The following is a 17245-nucleotide window of genomic DNA, read 5'->3' on the forward strand; positions in this document are numbered from 1 at the left end:
ATTTGGACTTGTTGGATATTCCGGACTTCATTACTGCACCATCAGGGTTCCCATAGAGCTAATGGACTTTCACGTCCGACTTTTTGAACGAATTTAGGCCCCAAAGTTCGATTTTCCGGACTAAATCGCTCGTCCGAGCCGCGCTACTCGTCCTTGGAGGCCGCCATGTTGAATTTTCCGCTCGCTTGCCCAGGCTTGGCTTCCAGTGGCCCGCTCTATAGCCTCCAAGATTGGAAGACGCACGCTATCAGTAGACAGCGCGTGCCGTTCTCTAGTCTCGGAGGCCATGCCTGCTCTTCCTTAGCTTGACAAAACACTCTAGGGGACGACACTTTTTCTTTTTCTTTCTTTTTTTGGTCAGCCTTATCGTCATAATCACTTTGCGAAATCTGTTTTTTATTATTATTTTTAAAGTTTAGGTTGCTATTTTGCACGTGGTGTGCGCGCCTTTGAGACGTGTGCGGCGTCGCATTTGTGTGATCGGCACCACCTCCTGTGCCTTCGCAAGAGCCAAGTGGTGCGAAGTGTGGCTTCCGTGATTAGCCCTGCCAGCCCGCCGTTGCTGAGCCGCTACGGTGTTAGCAAGATTACACTTCTTCGCTGGGCTATGCGCCGAATAGGACGGCCAGAGCAAACCGTGCGCTGCCGGAGCTCATCATGGAGGCCACGTGCGAAGTAACGGGGCTCGTTTCTTTGATCTCCATGGCGATCTCCGTTAGTCCATGGCGATCTCCGTTAGTCCATGGCGATCTCCGCTAACGGAGATCGCCGACGCGGTGACGTTCTTGTCGACTGTATGGGTAGACGACATCTGTCTTGTGCAAATCCAAGCAAATCTGATCACTTCCACGCGTAGTATGAGGCAGGGAATTAATAAAGATTTCTTATGCCACTCTAAGCCTAATAAATTTTATTTTTTTAGGATAAACGAGTTTTTCGGACTGTTCGATTTTTCGGACTATTTTTCGGTCTTTGCGAAGTCGGAAAATCGGTCGGCGACTGTATTTAATTAATTTATTGATTCAGTATAGTACTATCAATCCCTTACAGGAAGGACCAAGATAGGAGTGGAACACGTATCATTCAAGTGTACATGTTGCCTTTTGCTGGAGCAAAGCATGCTTTGGGTAACACTGTCGCTTAAAAATGGGAAGTGATCAATGACAGCTGTTTATTTCTGAGAGGGAACTGCACTTTAACAGTCAATGAAATTTGAAAAGTTACAGCCATCATTTTCAGCCCCCAGGAGTCTAGGGAAGGAAGCTCACCTTTCTCATGACCCTCTCTCCTTGTGGGTCATCTTCTGGCTGTGCAAGTGTTGAGGGAGTTGATGTATCATCCAGCCTACCATAAGGGCGATGCGTTGTGTATCTCTAAAGCATTTGATTCAGATGTTGCTGTCCTGTTACGCAGGTGTCAAAGAAGAACCTGATGGAGATAGTGAAAAAGCTGATGGTCCACATGGATCGTGCTGAAGGGACTGGCTACCGGGATGAGCTGCTCTCCAAGATCATTGACATCTGCTCGCAAAACAACTACCAATTCATTACAAACTTTGAATGGTAAGCTCTGCAAGGATGGGTAGCACAGCTGGTTGAAGCATGCATCTGTGGCATGCAAAACATGCGCTGCAGCATGCATGAGCTCTTTGCAATGGGGGCATTTACGCTGAATTCTCCACCTTCTGCCATATGTGAGAATGCCAAGAGACTGTTGTGTACTGTTGTGCCATCCAATGCATGAAAGAATTCCAACTTGGTCTACCACGAATTTCTGACTGATGCTGAACACCAGCAAGCGGTGCTGATCAACATATCTAGACAGGGATCTGCTAAACTACTATCCTTACTGGTGATGCTGTGGCAGTGGTGGGCACTTCTCGCCGGTAATGGCACACGCAACAGGCCACACCTTGTGTCTTTTAACCGAGATGTCGTGCCACTGTAGTGTCATGTGGCTGTGACAGCTTGCTAGCAGTAGGACAAGCAATAAAGACAAACTGGAAGAAGAAAAAACAAAGGAAGAAAAGAAAGCTCTTTATGTGACAATTCTGTAATCACTAAAGCACAACCACTCATGCATGGCACTTGTGACCGACAGCAGGGTGCAGTTGACCCTTATCTATATGGTGTTATCGTGCATTCTAGATGAAGAGATGTTCCTTGCAACAACTGAGGCAAGTGCTACAACATTCATTGCATCCATCTGACAGTGATCTCATTTTGATTTTAGCTACAACATTTGTGATATCATTTGTAATGTTAGGATGGATAGTTGGGCGTGTTGGTTGAGCATGATCTGAAGTACAGTAAAATCTCGTTACAAGGGAGACATGGTTACAAGAGACACTTGGTTATAAGCGACATTTGAAAATGATTTGGTTTTCCTATGTTCGCCATGTTAACAACATCGCATACAAGAGACATGATTAAACGAGAGACTCTGTTAGTAAGGACAACTTTTTAGGTCCCTAGAGTAAGTTCTTCACTATATTTAGAAGAGACACAGCGCAGACACGGGCCTTCCATCCTGTGGAAAACTGCCCTGTAGATACAGTAGAACCTCGGTGATACGAATCTTACGGGGTAGCATGAAATATTCGTGTCACCTGATATTCGTGTCATCAAAACATACACAAAATCAAGAAAAAATGAATTTATTTTTACCAGAAAAAATTCCTAATAGTGGAACCCCGTTGATACCTTCCTCGCCGCTGCGTTTTCCCAGCTGCTACGTCGCGTTTTCGCGGTCCCGACCCAAATCCTACATTGACTTCCATGTATTAAGTTCCCCTTCATACGTCGCCAATCTGTAATTTTCCTGTATCTTACGTTGCGTTTGAATGTGGCGGTCATGTAAATTTAGCGGTGCAGCCAGCTTGTACGTTGCAACAAGCGGCCGGCACATTGCCGATACGGCGCGGCCGCCGCATCACATGGCCGTATCTTGAAAGTGATCTGCGACGTGTGCAAAGTGCGAGCCCGCGCGCGCCTCATCTTCAAAACGATCTGCGATGTTGACAAAGTGTGCCTAGTGCCGGATAGCTTAGTATGTGCTGTGCTTTCGATGTTTAGTTTGCGTTGAAGCGAGAGACAGCCGCTGCTGCCAGACTTAAGCCCGTGGCGTTATCGGCATGCGGGCGAGCGTCGTTTACGGAGTCGCACTTCAGCAGAGTCGTTGCGCCTGCCGAGATGCCATCTCTGCTTCAACGCGTGCGCCATCGGCTGCTATCGTCGAAGCACGCACATAACCATCCTCAATCTGCGCGCCGCTTTGAACGGCTGTCTGCGAATGTCGGTGAAGCGGCGTGGGTGCATTTCTTTCTTTGTGCGCGATGCATTGTGGGTTGATAGCGCCGTCGCCCCCGACGCGCAAATGGGTCAGGAGCCATTTCGGCGCCGGGCCCATCGGGGCGCGTCGGAAGCCGCTAGTAATGTTGGCTGCGCCAATGTGCCCTTGTTTTCGCCAACGCGACGTAGCGTGCGCGCGCGTTACGTACTCCAGCGTTGTCATAGAGGGAGATGGGTTCGTGTTTACCTGTGCGCACGTGACACCGTAATTTAGTTAGTATGCCTATGCTTAAAAGTCTATTCGGCCGATAAAACTATCCTTACTTAATGCAGCTGTTTACTAATTTGCTATCGCAATCGTTGCTTCGCCTTCCAATCGAAACAGCGTATTTTGTTTTCGCGGTCCCTTGAAAAACGTATCAACGGGGTTATACTATCCGTGTGTGTTTTCTTCTTGCCCAAATCGTCAACGATCGCCTTCTGGAAGGTGTAAAAGTGCACGCACGTGATCTCACGAATGTTTTCACACAACGAGCGCAGGGAGCGTTTTGGCCGTCGTGTCTGCTGCCACGGTTGTGGTTGCTGCAGCGGCCCTCATCGTCTTTCTCTCTGGTCAAAGCATCAGCTAGGCTGTGATGTGGTCCGGCCCGCTCGACGTGGGGACCAATGAGAGATTGCGCAGTTGTGTGATGTGGCCGGTTGCTTGGCGACTATGGATCCTGCCCAGATCCTGGTGTGCCGGCTTGTCTGTGCCGGTTGCTCCGCTGGCTCGGCCGCCGCCGCTGTTGCTTACGCGTTCGTAACAGCCGATTTTTTTTTTTGATTGAGAGCAATGTATTTTGGCCGGGGAATGTTACGAATTCGTGTCACACCGAAATTTGTACCAGCCGTGATCGTATCACCGGGGTTTTACTGTAAAAGCTTGGGCCTGCATCCAAGAGACTGCAGACGTTCCAGAATCTTTTGAGAAGTTTGTGTCTGCAGATGGTGGACCTCGTCTGCTCCGAAGAGCTTACAGAGCATGCAATCCTCGCGCAAGTAAATGGTGCATGTGCCCTAGAAGATGAACCAGAGGAGGAGGAGGACGACGAGGACATTGCAGGGCAGAAAGTGTTGGCAGTTAAGGCTGACGAACATCTAAAAGCACTTCAATGGTATTGTGAGCAACAGGAAGGCTTGCAAAGGGAAGTACTTTACCTCCAGAAGTTGGGAAGGAAGCTAATACAATCTGCAGTCACTAAAAAAACAAACTACTATGCATGACTCCTTTAAGCCATCCTGAGCAATTTCCTATAGATGAGTTCAAACACACTTTGGTGCTGATGTATAATAAAGCAATCTAGTCTGACTACTCAGTGTTTTTAGAATTTTTGGTTACAAGAGACATGTTTCCCGGGTCCCTTGAGTGTCACTAGTAACGAGGTTTTACTGTAATGGGCGCGAATATGACGACGGACAAAGAGAGAAACACACACACAAGGGCGCCTTCAGAAAAAACGGCGCTATTTATACAAGGCACAGTTCATCAGTGTGCATTCGCATTCAGGTAAAGCAGTTCCTTGCGTGATAAAATGTGTGTGTGTTTCTCTCTTTTTCCGTCGTCATATTCGCGCCTTTCACTTCAGGTCATTTGCGAGCATATCTTGCGCTTAGGTTGGAACTACAGTCAATGACTGACACTGATAATTTAGGTATGCTTGATTAATCAAACAGCCCTGCGGCACCGCCACCATCTCGATAGATTAAATATATAAGGACGACACAAATTTCGGAGATCCCAGGGTGTGTCGTGTAATAATTCAAACTCCCAACTGCATGACCATTACAAATATGGCCACCATGTCAAAGAGAAATAGCAATATTTTTGTTTCGAGATGTTGCCGGCACTCTGCAAAACTGAAACTGGCGATGCCCAGTTGATCTAGTAGCTGCTGATGAGAATTTTGTGCATGTATTGACTGTACTTCTGTCCGTCACTAGCGACAGCATGATAATGGTCGAGATACGGGTCACAATTTTGTAGCAACGTCTTCCGCTCGATTGTATGCCACTCTTATCATCCACTGTTCATGGCCTGCTGATCCTGTTGATAAAGCATGCAGAACGTCGCTCTGGCCACTAATGAAGTGCAAAAAGGGTGAAAAGGAATGGCTTCTGAAAAGGCATTGCTATAGAACAGGGGTTCTCAAGCATGTTGGTCACAGGGAACCCGGCTATGTTCCATGAAGTGCGAAGGGGTCCCTTCCCCCCCCCTTCTAATAGAGAGGCTAAGAGGCTAGGCTTAGTGCGAAACATGTTTGGGGCCAATGGTGGCGTTCGGCAGGCTACTTTGATGACGACGTGCAACACACTAGGTCCAAACTGGGTGCAATAGTTATAAGCCAAGACAAAACAGCATTGCAACCAAGACATATGCTGAGAAAGAAGGACAGTTTTCAGTGCTTATCGCACGGGGACACTTAATTATGACATTTCATCACAAGAGCTCTTAGAATTAGCGCCGACTCTACTTTGAGTAGTAAAACCTTATTAATTCTGATTTCACGGGACCGAAAAAAAATGTCTGAATTAACCGAATGTTGAATTATCGAGGATATCAGGAAAACAATAAACAAATGCTTACTACGTCAACACGCTTTATTCACTGAATTAATCGGCAAATCATGCTTCTATTTTGCACAAGAGCAGTGCGGAAGCTGCAGTTCTCGTCATCTCGTGACTGGTTGTATAGCTCTCGCAGCGAGGCTGCGGCGCGTCTTCATCTGAGACATGGACTTAGACATCGTAACAAGCGCTGATGGACGGGAACACAAAGAGGAGACAAGTAGACTGGACGGCGCTAGTCCAGTCTACTTGTCTCCTCTTTGTGTTCCCGTTCATCAGCGCTTGTTACGATGTCTAAGTTCAGCTACAACCAACTAGCCCAAATTTCTGCTTTAAATAATCTGAGACATGCTTTTCACTCCCACGCGCACATCCCGATTATTTTGTCGCCCGTGAGCTGGTCACCAACAAATCGTCCGTCCATCGCGATGTAGCCGGTGCTCTTCATCTTCGACAGCTTTGCACTGAATCAAAGCGAAACAACGGTTTGCTGCAACATGTGCGGACGAAACTGCGGCCACTACCGACGCGATCATTGACGGCGACCTTGTGGTTCAGAAGGCAGGCGGCCGATGAACGCAACAAGTCAAAACGAAACTACTGTTTGCTGCAATCGCTGCGGACGCAACAACATCATGATCACGTCGATAGCAACATCAGTTGCTATTGATGTTGCTATCGATGTGATCATGGATGGCGACTGCGCACTTATGAAGGCACGTGGCCAGCTGCCTACGCGGTGTTATGCGTGGTGATAAATGCAAGAATAAAGGCTTTATTGGCACAATTATAAGAATAAAGGCTTTATTGCCACAATTAGGCATGAAGCGTTCCAGCGTTGCTGTCAGACACGTTTCACGTACGATTTCCGCTGACGACAAATGGCTATGCGGACGGATGCGGACTCCACCGTTTCATTTCGGTTGGACGCTAGCGCCGTTTTCGCTCTTTTGCATTGAGCATTTTCTGGTGCTCCACGCATTAATTTTTGTAATCCTCTGATGTATACATCAGCGCGCACGCTATCAGCCCCGATCTACAAACGAGAGAAATGTGCATAGTGGTAAGTTACGGCCTCCAAGATTCAAGGGGAAAAGCTTAGGCACGCTGTCCGTTTTCTGAGGCTGGGTGGCTACAAGCTGCTGGCGGATTTATTGCGCAGTTCGTGCGTTCCTGTTACGCAGTGCGATGGTGCTTTTTGACACTTGGGAATGGGTAATGGAGATTCTTTGGATCGAGCGCACCTCCCGTTAGCCGTCTTAGCCACTTGGCGAGCGCGGAACCAGGGAAAATGTATCTGTTGCTTGCGGAACCCCAAGGAGGGGGCCTGTGGAACCCACTTTGAGAACCCATGCTATAGAAAATCACAGCCACGGAATGCCTAGGCCAAGGGCAAGTTTATATGCGTGACGCAACAGGTGTTGACAAACTTGAGCCATATTTATAACCAATCACTTTTGAAAGATGCTTTCCTTTTCATGACATTTTGTGTGACTATTGTGGGCAAGCTCCATCACGTTCCAGCTGTGCTGCCATCGGCGTGACGTGGTATGAGAGATCACGTGGACACAGTGGCCACGTCAGCTGCTTCGGAAGCGCCGAAGCGAGCTGAAAACGAAAATTTAAAGTCCCACCTGCGCTGCAGTTCTGATTAAGGGGGAGGTTTTCCCGCTTCGGGTGTCTGCTTGACAACACTTGAAAGCAGTATAACAGGTGGTGCTGCCTTTGAAGGTGTCTGACATGGTAGGCTACTGCTCGGTGCCACAGTGCCGGACGTACGCAATGGATCCCAGTGTGAGCCTTCACACGTACCCCCAGGACAAGAAGCTGCATGAAACTTGTATCGCGATACTGAAAACTGGCAAGCAGCCATCACCTATGACCCGGGTGTTGAGCAAGCAATTCCACTAGGAAGATTTCTACTACGGCGGCGGGGCTGCGATGTTCAATGAGCAGCAGAAAGTGCGCATTGAGACGCTCGCCCGCGCTTGCTGTTTGGCTAACGTTGTGAAGCTTTGGTCTATGAACTTGTTGATGCTAGATACTGGCAAGTTCACTGGAATGGAAAGGGAACAATTTTGTTTTCTGGTCCAGTAACAAGATATCCTAGAATAAATCCTGTCCTTTAGAATTTTTGCTGGGCTTCAGTAAAACAAGCATCTTTGAGGGGAACATGGTCCACCTGAAAGTAGCATGGGGCTATGTAGCAGGTTAGTAGTTAAAGAAAAAAAAATGTCTGCCACTTTCAGGTGGATGGTAATGATGCTTGTTGCAGATTTCTGCATAGATTATGTGGCCAGTGCTCTGCCCTTGTCTTCCTTGTGCACCTGGCGTACTGTGTGATAGCCCTGCCCAGCTCCCGCGCTCGCTTTTGTTTGTTGTTGGGAGTTGCACGGCAGGGAGGCGAGGTGAGACTAGCGTTTATGTGCAGGTATGTGAGCGTGCTGGTGGAGCTGACCCGGATCGAAGGGACCAAGCACGGCCTTACGATCGCATCCCAGATGCTGGACGTGGCTGTACGAGTGCAAGCGGTCCGGGCTTTCAGCGTCTCGCAAATGGTCAGTTTGACTTTCAAGCAGCTCGCAAGGTTGCTCATTATGCTCTGGCATGTTGAAGCTCCTTGAATGAAGCTACACAGCACTTGTGCTCGTTTTGTTTGGGAGCTCTGGACACTGAAGCCAAAAGCATAGTTATTAAGAAGAGAGATTTGGTAAGGGAGAAAATGGCAACAAAGAAACGGGCAGTGCTGCCACTACCTGACGATAGAGAACTAGCCTGTATAGAATACAGTGAACAAAGCACCACAATTTGAGTGCATGTCCTTCAGTGTACAGTACATCAGAGTCTTGGTAAATGGAAATGGCTTTGATATTACTGCTTAAACAGAACAGCAGCTTCTAAATTGGTTGGTTTTGTATGTGTGCAATGCAAGATAAGATTTAATTCATTGTAATTGAAAGCTTCGCATCTCTCTGTAAATGGAACCACTGATGATGTTGCGACCCTTCAAAAAGCGAAATTGGCAGTACAAGCACTAAAGGATGTTTTTTTAGAAAGAACCATGATCTGCAGTTGTGTTGTAACACCTGTCTTCTATGGAGAAAGGACAAAAAATTTAAGCAAGCTAGAATTTATACATGCTTCATTAATAGCATGTGCAGTTGCTGAAGGCAATACGAACATGCTTGAGTATTTGGGATGCCATGTCGAGCAGAATGAGCGATGTTTTTATTTTGATAAGTTCAGCGCCTCCTCAAAATTGAAAACACCGAAGCCCAGTCAGTCCAGTAGTACAGACTGTACACAAACCACCCGACAAGCCATGCCGCTAAGTTGTCAAAGCTGCATTTACAGTTTGTCTGTGTGTGTGCCATGTGTCCAGCGTTCTCTTTTACGTCTTAAATAGCGACATAGTCTAGGACAATTTTCCTGGCTGCTGTCATGAAATTTTTTTTTGCTCAGAATCAACAAGTTGCTTCAAAATAGCACGAACTCCATCCTTAATGCCTGTGCTGACTTGTGCGGCAATGAAGCAATAGAAGTGCTGGAATGTTTCACAGAAATACTCGCAGTTGAGTACCTCTGTTCAAGTTGACAGGGGTGGAGATTTGGTTCATGCATTGACCATACTTTGTCTATTGTAGTGATAGTATGACAGTGGTCAAGGTACTGACTGACCAGGTCCGAATGCAAGCATATGTGCGTGTGGGACCACGTTTAACAAGCTCTTTTTTTCTTCTCAATTTGAGGAGTAAAGTCACTTTCTGACGAATGTATTGGCGAATTTGGAACTATAGGTGGTCCTTGCTGAGTCCTAACTGCTGCTGTATTCACTTTTTGATGCCTAACGTTTCAGATGACTGGGGCAAGAGGGTGTATTACATACATCGCGACAATGTTTCTCATTGAACGAAAATCATTTTAAATATTTCTCCAGTCTCGCGAAGCTCTGTTTCGTGATATCCTACTGTGTTTTCATTTTTACAGCGAAGCTGTATAAGGCTAGGTCTGGCAGATTGCGTCCGCGGACAAAACGACGCATAGAACAACAAAGTGGGCCGATCCCGCTGATTGTGCAGAAAGGGTCCAAGCTCAATGGCACATACCCTTGTCATGTGGGCCGATCCTGGTGATAGTGCAGAAAGGGTCCAAGCTCAATGGCATATACCCCTGTGGGCTCGGGGACCTGTAATGCTTCCTTGAACTACCCTTGTCACACGTGGGACCCAGAGAGACAAAAACGATGCGCTGGAGCGATGAACACTGTTCCCCAAACGCTAGTCTGTGATAATGCGTGTGGAAACGTCAGTGATAAAATGTAAGTCTACCAACCAATAGCTGTGCCTCATTCTCTCTTGACATAGCCATTTCCCTGACGTCATCAGTTTCCCCTTGGACTCTGTATGGGTAAGACCCGTGTCGCTTCCTCCGAAAAGGAAGACGGCGTGCACCCTTCAAGGAGTGCTGGCGTGCTCAACAGCGCGAATGTGACGAAAAGCTGATTGCGCAGCGGCCCAACGTGCTGCAGCTGATGGTGCAAGGTGGTGTGAATCTAGTCGCCTAAACTCGCACATACACCATACGGCAGGCAGCGACGCAACGAAGTTATGTGTTGTCTTTTCAACCGTTTAACATAACCACCAAATAAAGGAATTTAAATATAATTAAACAAAACCAACAGCTTCGCTGGTGTTCAATGTTCACATAGTGGAAGGGCTCAGAATTTTTTGTGTCGCTGGTCACTCTTGGTTAATTGAGGTGGCATATGCATTTGAAACTTGCATAATGCATACTTTCCAGTATGCTGAGAAGCGCATGCAAAACAATGTCATCATCGACATAATTAATAAAAAAAGAAAAAATAGCGGAGACAACTTGACTACTGGAAGAGGAAAAATTTTCACTGATGCTTATGGTACTCCCTATTGCGAAATTTGAGCGCAGCTCTATACATGTGTTTTCATTGTGTTGGCTGGCGCGGACGATCTGTCTTGTGCGGCACGTTCCAAACGGAGGGAGGTGTGGTGAAACTGCCTCGCTAATCAGGAGATCACGAGAGGCAGCGTGTGGGTGCAATTCACAGCAGCCGCTGCAGACAGACCTCTGCTCATGCAGCGCTTTGGTAAACAGACGACGCGCGCTATTCTGGCGCCATCTCATAGCCATTGTCACTGCAGAGTCAGTCTGTAGCGCCCACCAACGCCGCAGTGCGGAGCGCTATGGTCGGCGCTGGAAAGAAAGAGAAAAATAAAGTTGGGCGGCGCGTGCCAGCGGCGCAAGCACGGCACGCGCTAGTCCGTTCTGAAAGCCTGCTGAGCTGGTCCTCTTGTTCTGGCGCTCCGCTGCGACCCCTCGGTTCCCGACAGTGGTGACCCGGACGTGATTCGAACACGCAACCTTCTGGTGTCCGGGAGGACGCGGGAGAACGCGCGTTCCACCGAGCGACACGCTGCCATGGCCACCTGGCCGGAGCCACAGTTTGACCCGCCTCTGCCGCCGTTCTCGTCCCGCTGCGTCGGCGTCTGGTTCGCGCAATTCGAGGCTGCTCTGGAGCTGAACACCATCAGGCTCCAGGAGTTCAAGTACGAGGTGCTATTTCACGCCCTGCCACTTTATCTCCAGCTCCGCCACGGCGTTCCATCGCCTAGGCCCGCGCCCCTACGACGAGCTGCGGCAGTCTGTCCTCGACTTCTACGGCGCTGCCTACTATGCTCTTCCAGAGGTGGAACGCACGGTGAGCGACTCTGTGCCAACGCCCTCACCACCAGCACCAGACGCCTCTGCTCCTGCGCCCGTTAGCCACCATCTGGGCAAGCCTTCCTCGACTTGCCCCACACAGTCTCATCGACCGCCCGATGCGCTACCGCACAGTCCCCGGCCTCCGGCTCTCTCCAGGGGTCTCTTTCGTGTGCGTACGCGCATCATGGCGTCACCAAATGTATCGACACGACCGCGATACCGGCCACGTCATCGCCTTGCTCGCCTCCAACGATGACACGCGACAGTGGTGCCATCACTGACCCTACGCCGGTTCCCGTGCCGCACGCCATTGGGTCTGGCGCCAACGACGTCGTTCATGCCATTCGGCCTCCTACCTACACTTCACCGGATTGGTCCACGCTGCCGGCTGAGCGAGACTCAGAGTCAGCGCACGTGCCTTGCCCCGTGCTGACTCCGTTCCCTCCGACCGTGTCAGCTGTCGCTACACCGCGGAATCTACCCGCCAGCGAGAGCGACGCAGCAGCAGCCGCGATCTTCTTCTCCTGCCCAGCGCTCCCCGTCCTCTCCTTCGGTCAACTTGCCGCTGGTCCTTTCTAGCGACTACTCTGCCAAGTTGGAGGTTGACGGCTGTGCACAATTGGCGCGCGACGAGCATACGTCAGATGGACTGCCCCCACCATCCTGCGACGCGAGTCTTGATGGTGTCTCGCACCCACCACCTGATCTTGTCCATCGCGTCATGGCCACGTTGGCGCTCGCCAAGCAACATGACCCGGCAGCTGCTGCCCCGGCTCTACGAGATCTTCGTCAGCCTGCGCCGATGCCGTCATCGAGTGTCGTCCGACGACGCCTTCCTGCCCGTCTCAAGCGCTACTCACATCCAAGGCCGTTGACCGTGGCAAGACCGAGACTCCGGCCCGCGCGTCCCGGACCCTCTTCTCTTTACTCGGGCAGTGTCGCGCGCAGATGTTTGCAGCTTGCGACCTCTACGATGGGTAGGGCAAACCCTGACAAGCGCGTGCTTAAGCCACATCCACCAGAGCTGACGCATCTGCGAGCGCGTGACGACCGTGCTAGCGACTTGTCGTGCCCATCAATGACTGCGCACGGTTCCCGTTCGTTCCGCCAGGTCTGCGTGAACTGCTGCAGAGGCGTCTGCCTTCACCCTTTCCGTGCCGGCCTTCTGTGTACCGTGCGTCCGCAACGCCACTCGCAGCCTCGCCCACCGGAAGGACTTGCCAGTTCCATTCGCCTCCAACGGACTCGCTACTTGGACTGACCCCGGACCATCTTGAAGCTTTTTCCTGGACATTAAATGTATCGCCATTCCGTCTGGGCAGGGGGGCCCTGTAGCGCCCACCAACGCCGCAGTGCGGAGCGCTATGGTGGGCACTGGAAAGAAAGAGAAAAATAAAGTTGGGCGGCGCGTGCCAGTGGCGCAAGCACGGCACGTGCTAGTCCGTTCTGAAAGCCTGCTCAGCTGGTCCTCTTGTTCTGGCGCTCCGCTGCGACCCCTCGGTTCCCGACAAGTCTTGCGCGGCACTACGCTTTTCTTCTCACGCTTTTGCCATACTCTCTTACTCCACTTTCCTCTTTGCGCTCTCTTCGCTATCGTGGTCTTTCATCTCCCGCTGCACTCCATGTTCACTCTTATTCTTTACTGTGCTCGTTCGCTCAGGTTACGAGGTATGATGCGACGTCGACGCTTGCCACAAGAACGGGCACCAAACTGCTGCGCTCTAAATATTCGGCAGACACTTAAGACTGTTTTCATGTGGGAATTCTAAAGCATTATACCATTTGTAGACCTTGGAACGTCATGAACACGCTCATTTTGTACAGTCATGACGTGGTGCCACCTCCTCCTCATTGGCTGCGCTGTCACATGCCCAATGACACACGCACGAGGCCGCACCTTTAGTTAGCAAGATGTCTGTGAGATGTGTGCAATGTTGCACGCACTAGGCACACCTTCAGTCAGCCAGAACCTTGGAGCCACCATGGCGTTGGGTAAGCGGGCTCATCTTGCACTCTGGAAGCTCGAGTTCGATTCTCATCATGCCGAAATGTACCAAATTTTCTTTTCAAAGCCATTAATTTACTTTGTTTACAGGGACGTCCCTGAGAAATTTGACGTCAATCCGAGCATTTTTGTACATGTTTTTACTGTTCGCACCATCGGCATTTTATGGTATCATATTTTGGTCATGCTGACTACCATTTTTTTTTTTTTTGCATAATGGGTCATATAATGCTTTCGCACTGAAACACAACAACATTGTTGTGTGTCTCAGGGATTGAGTTTCTGTATTACAGCATAGATCAGATTTTGAATTGAATCAAGAAAAAATGAATATTGAATCGTATATCAGTAAATGTTTCACAAAACTTAATGCTAACAAAGTTTGGGCAAGAAAATACGGGGCTGCACATGTTTGGGATTCTCCTAGCATTGCATAACAAGAATCAAGCAAGCTATCAGTAACATAGGTACATAGAAATCAAGACAGGCAGTACGGTGTACTCTTAATAAAGGGAACACCAAATTAGTATGCCAGCACAGCTCAGTTATAGTACAGTTGAACCTCGTTGATACGATTCTGCATAGTACATTTTTTGGAATAATAAGCTTTCTTTCTTTTCCCTATAATACGATTTGCTTGGATAATACGTTGATTGATATGATTTTCGGATGATAGTTTATTTTCCGGTTCCCGTGAAGACTGCATCAATGAGGTTCCGCTGTATATAGTCTGAAAAATATTTGTTTTATCAATAGAATTTCTGTTTAATAGAATCAAGTGCTTTTTTCCTTCTGAAACTAATCAATTAGTGACGCTCTGTTGTACTGAATACCAGTGAGGTTCTCAGTTTAATAGTGGACCTTTGCTTTGCGGCAATCTTTTGTTTATTGCATAGATAGTTTTGTTTTCCAGTTTTTCTCTAAAATGCAGAAGGGCTATCCCATATTTATGGCAGGTGGGTTACCTTAGGGCCAATCTGCGCATCACCCAATTTGCGTTGATGGCGCCAACAGTAAAGAGCAGGCACCATCTGCTCTGTTTCATTGTCAGTGTAAAGGAATAACGTGGACCGTCACGTTTGTTGACGTGCGGTGCGGTGAGGAAAGACTCGAGGCGATACTGGGACGGGTTGCACAGACACACATATAATTCACACTATTATTTTACACAGACACAAGTACGATTCACTAACACCTAGTATTTGCTAGCGTATGAAGCCCTACGCGGCAGACTACAAAGTTCCAGTCCCTAGCCCACTAACGCGCAAAGTCCGAGCGTCGCGGTATACGGCCCCCCAGTGGTCGCTCACGTGTGGTCGTGATGGCCTTGACACGCCGAATGCGTCGGAGGTGGCTTGGGTAGGCAGTGGCGGTGACGCGGCGACAGCCGCTTGGTTGGTGGCTCAGGATTCTGACTGCCGGGACTGCGAACGCAGCAGACTCCCGAGAGCACAGGAAGTGCCAGATCTCAGGAACCGGCCAGGCACGGGACACGGGCAGGACCTCGGTTCGGTGGCTTGCGACCCGTCACGAGGCTGCCCAGCGATACACCCGGGTAGCCCTCTCGGGACTGCTTCCACGAAGCTTCCTCGGCCCTCGTTCGATCGGCCTTCGTGGCCGCAGCTGCCCGTTCGCTCGTGTCTTCTTCTTCCTTTTCCTCTGCCACCAGCCCTCGTGCTCCCTTATTTGCCGCGTCGCGTCGCATATGTAGCTGCCATCGTCGTCGTCTTTCACCACAGTCAGGTTTGATGTGATTTGCCAACTGTCAAAGATTCAACACTCTTCAGGGTCATGGCGGGCTTGGCGGTCCTTTTGTGACAAAAACGAAGTGAAATGCTCGCCTGGGCAGCTTCGAGCATGAGGGCCTCCGCAGTGCACGTGACACTGCACAGGTCTCTGCACCGAATATATTGAATAGTCAAGAAATCAAATAGTAGATATTCGATTCCCAAATCGATTATTACCGTATTTTCCAGTGCATAAGTCGCGTTTTTTCTTTTTCAGAATTTTTCGCCGGTGTGTCTTCTATAACAGTGCAACTATATAGATTTTTTCTTTTTCCTGGAGAAACTGTCATCAAAATTGGATTGGAAGCTATGGCCATGTGAAGCGCGCTGGGTTGACCTCCTCTGCCACTTCAATTGCTACTGGTTGTGCGCTTGCTTTGGAGGTACCCGGGTTCGTCTCTGGATCGAGTTGCTAAGTGCTGTGCGAGAAGGATGGAGCAGCAACGCAAGCGGTGACAGGCCGTCCAAAAGTTGACAGACTCCGAAAGTTGTCGCATCTGCAGATCGCTTTCAAGATATGGCGCGCGCCGCTGTGCAAGCTACGCAGTTGCTACCCGAGTTCAAGCCACCCCTGCTGCTCCCTCCTGTGCTGCCTTCCCGCTTTCCTCCCTTGTGCACAATTTGGCTCACCGTCACACGCTTTCACTCGCACATGCGGCATACAGCATGCGGGGACATTGTTATCGCCCTTGGACTTTATATGGAACACCGCGGCGACCACGACAGCCGAAATGTGCCTGGAGTGTCGATATAATTGCTGTCGCAATTAGTATATAGTAATGGAACCCATACGCTTGCGCGTGACCCGCGTTCACGAAGTGAAACATCGCTGTAATTTTTTTTAATTGCTTACCGAATGAACAGGTGCATCTTGTACACTGATGCGACTTATATACATTTTTTTTTTCTGGAAAAACTGATGCTTTGAGGGGGTGCGACTTACAGACTGGGAAATACGGTATTTCAACCGTTCACCATTCAATTCGATTCGGTGATATTCGATATTCACTCACCCCTACTTATAATGTAAGTCGCCAGAGTCAGGTGAATTTCCGCCGTATAAGTGGTATATACGCTGTACTATAACCAAAACATGTAGACCAAGCAGCCACGTGTGTCCGGGAATCAAAGCATACAAGATGGATGTGCCCTCACTTTCGTTGGCAAAATGGTTCCTCCACTTTCCAAATGCCATACGGCCACTGTGAAACATTTTGTTGACTCTGCACTTAAACGCAACTTTGGCTGCCTACTCCCAACGAGAGGGCGCTTGTTAGACCCAGCCGGTGAGCGTGTCGGGCGAGTGGTTGGGCAGCATGCCGTCATAAGAAGCTTGCCCTTGATATTCTTCATACCTGTAGACGAATAGACAGATCTGGTGCAAGACCATGTGCACAGGCTGAAGTGACGGCAGCACGCGTGAAGTGGGATTCGTGGGTGTTCAGCCAGCAACTACCACAAACGTGTATAGCAAGAGTTTTTATGGGCGCATACTGGTAAGAACGGCAAAATTTAATGTGTAAACAACGTTTAAAACTAATGACTTTGTGGAACACAGTTTAAACAGACAGCGTCGCGGAGTCAAAGTCGCACGTGCAGTATCTGCACTTCACGGTAATGTGCATCGCAATGGGCAAATGCAAAAAACTCGCGACCTTGACCGGTCTTTCTGTGGAGCTGGAGTTGCAAAAACAACTAGTTGATTTCACTATCGAAATTCCTTTTTCTTGCCTGCCCGATAATTCAAATTGTTTTTAGACCCCGTAAGTGTCTCAAATGTCAATCGGCGACTTTATTTACTCTCTGCACAAACTAAAGAG

At 49.1% G+C, this 17245-nt stretch overlaps 1 protein-coding gene across 3 annotated transcripts in view; it reads left to right on the plus strand.

The window, feature by feature from the left end:
• LOC119432357 (AP-3 complex subunit delta-1-like) overlaps nt 1-17245 on the plus strand; it is a 213500-nt gene that overhangs the window by 56444 nt on the left and 139811 nt on the right. For all 3 annotated transcript variants that reach the window (XM_049659316.1, XM_037699524.2, XM_049659315.1), the window contains exons 13-14: nt 1414-1562; nt 8326-8452. In XM_049659316.1, coding sequence (XP_049515273.1) covers nt 1414-1562; nt 8326-8452 — 276 coding nt within the window. The remainder of the gene's footprint in view (nt 1-1413; nt 1563-8325; nt 8453-17245) is intronic.

The sequence above is a fragment of the Dermacentor silvarum genome, chromosome 11, assembly GCF_013339745.2.
Source record: "Dermacentor silvarum isolate Dsil-2018 chromosome 11, BIME_Dsil_1.4, whole genome shotgun sequence".
NCBI lineage: Eukaryota > Metazoa > Arthropoda > Arachnida > Ixodida > Ixodidae > Dermacentor > Dermacentor silvarum.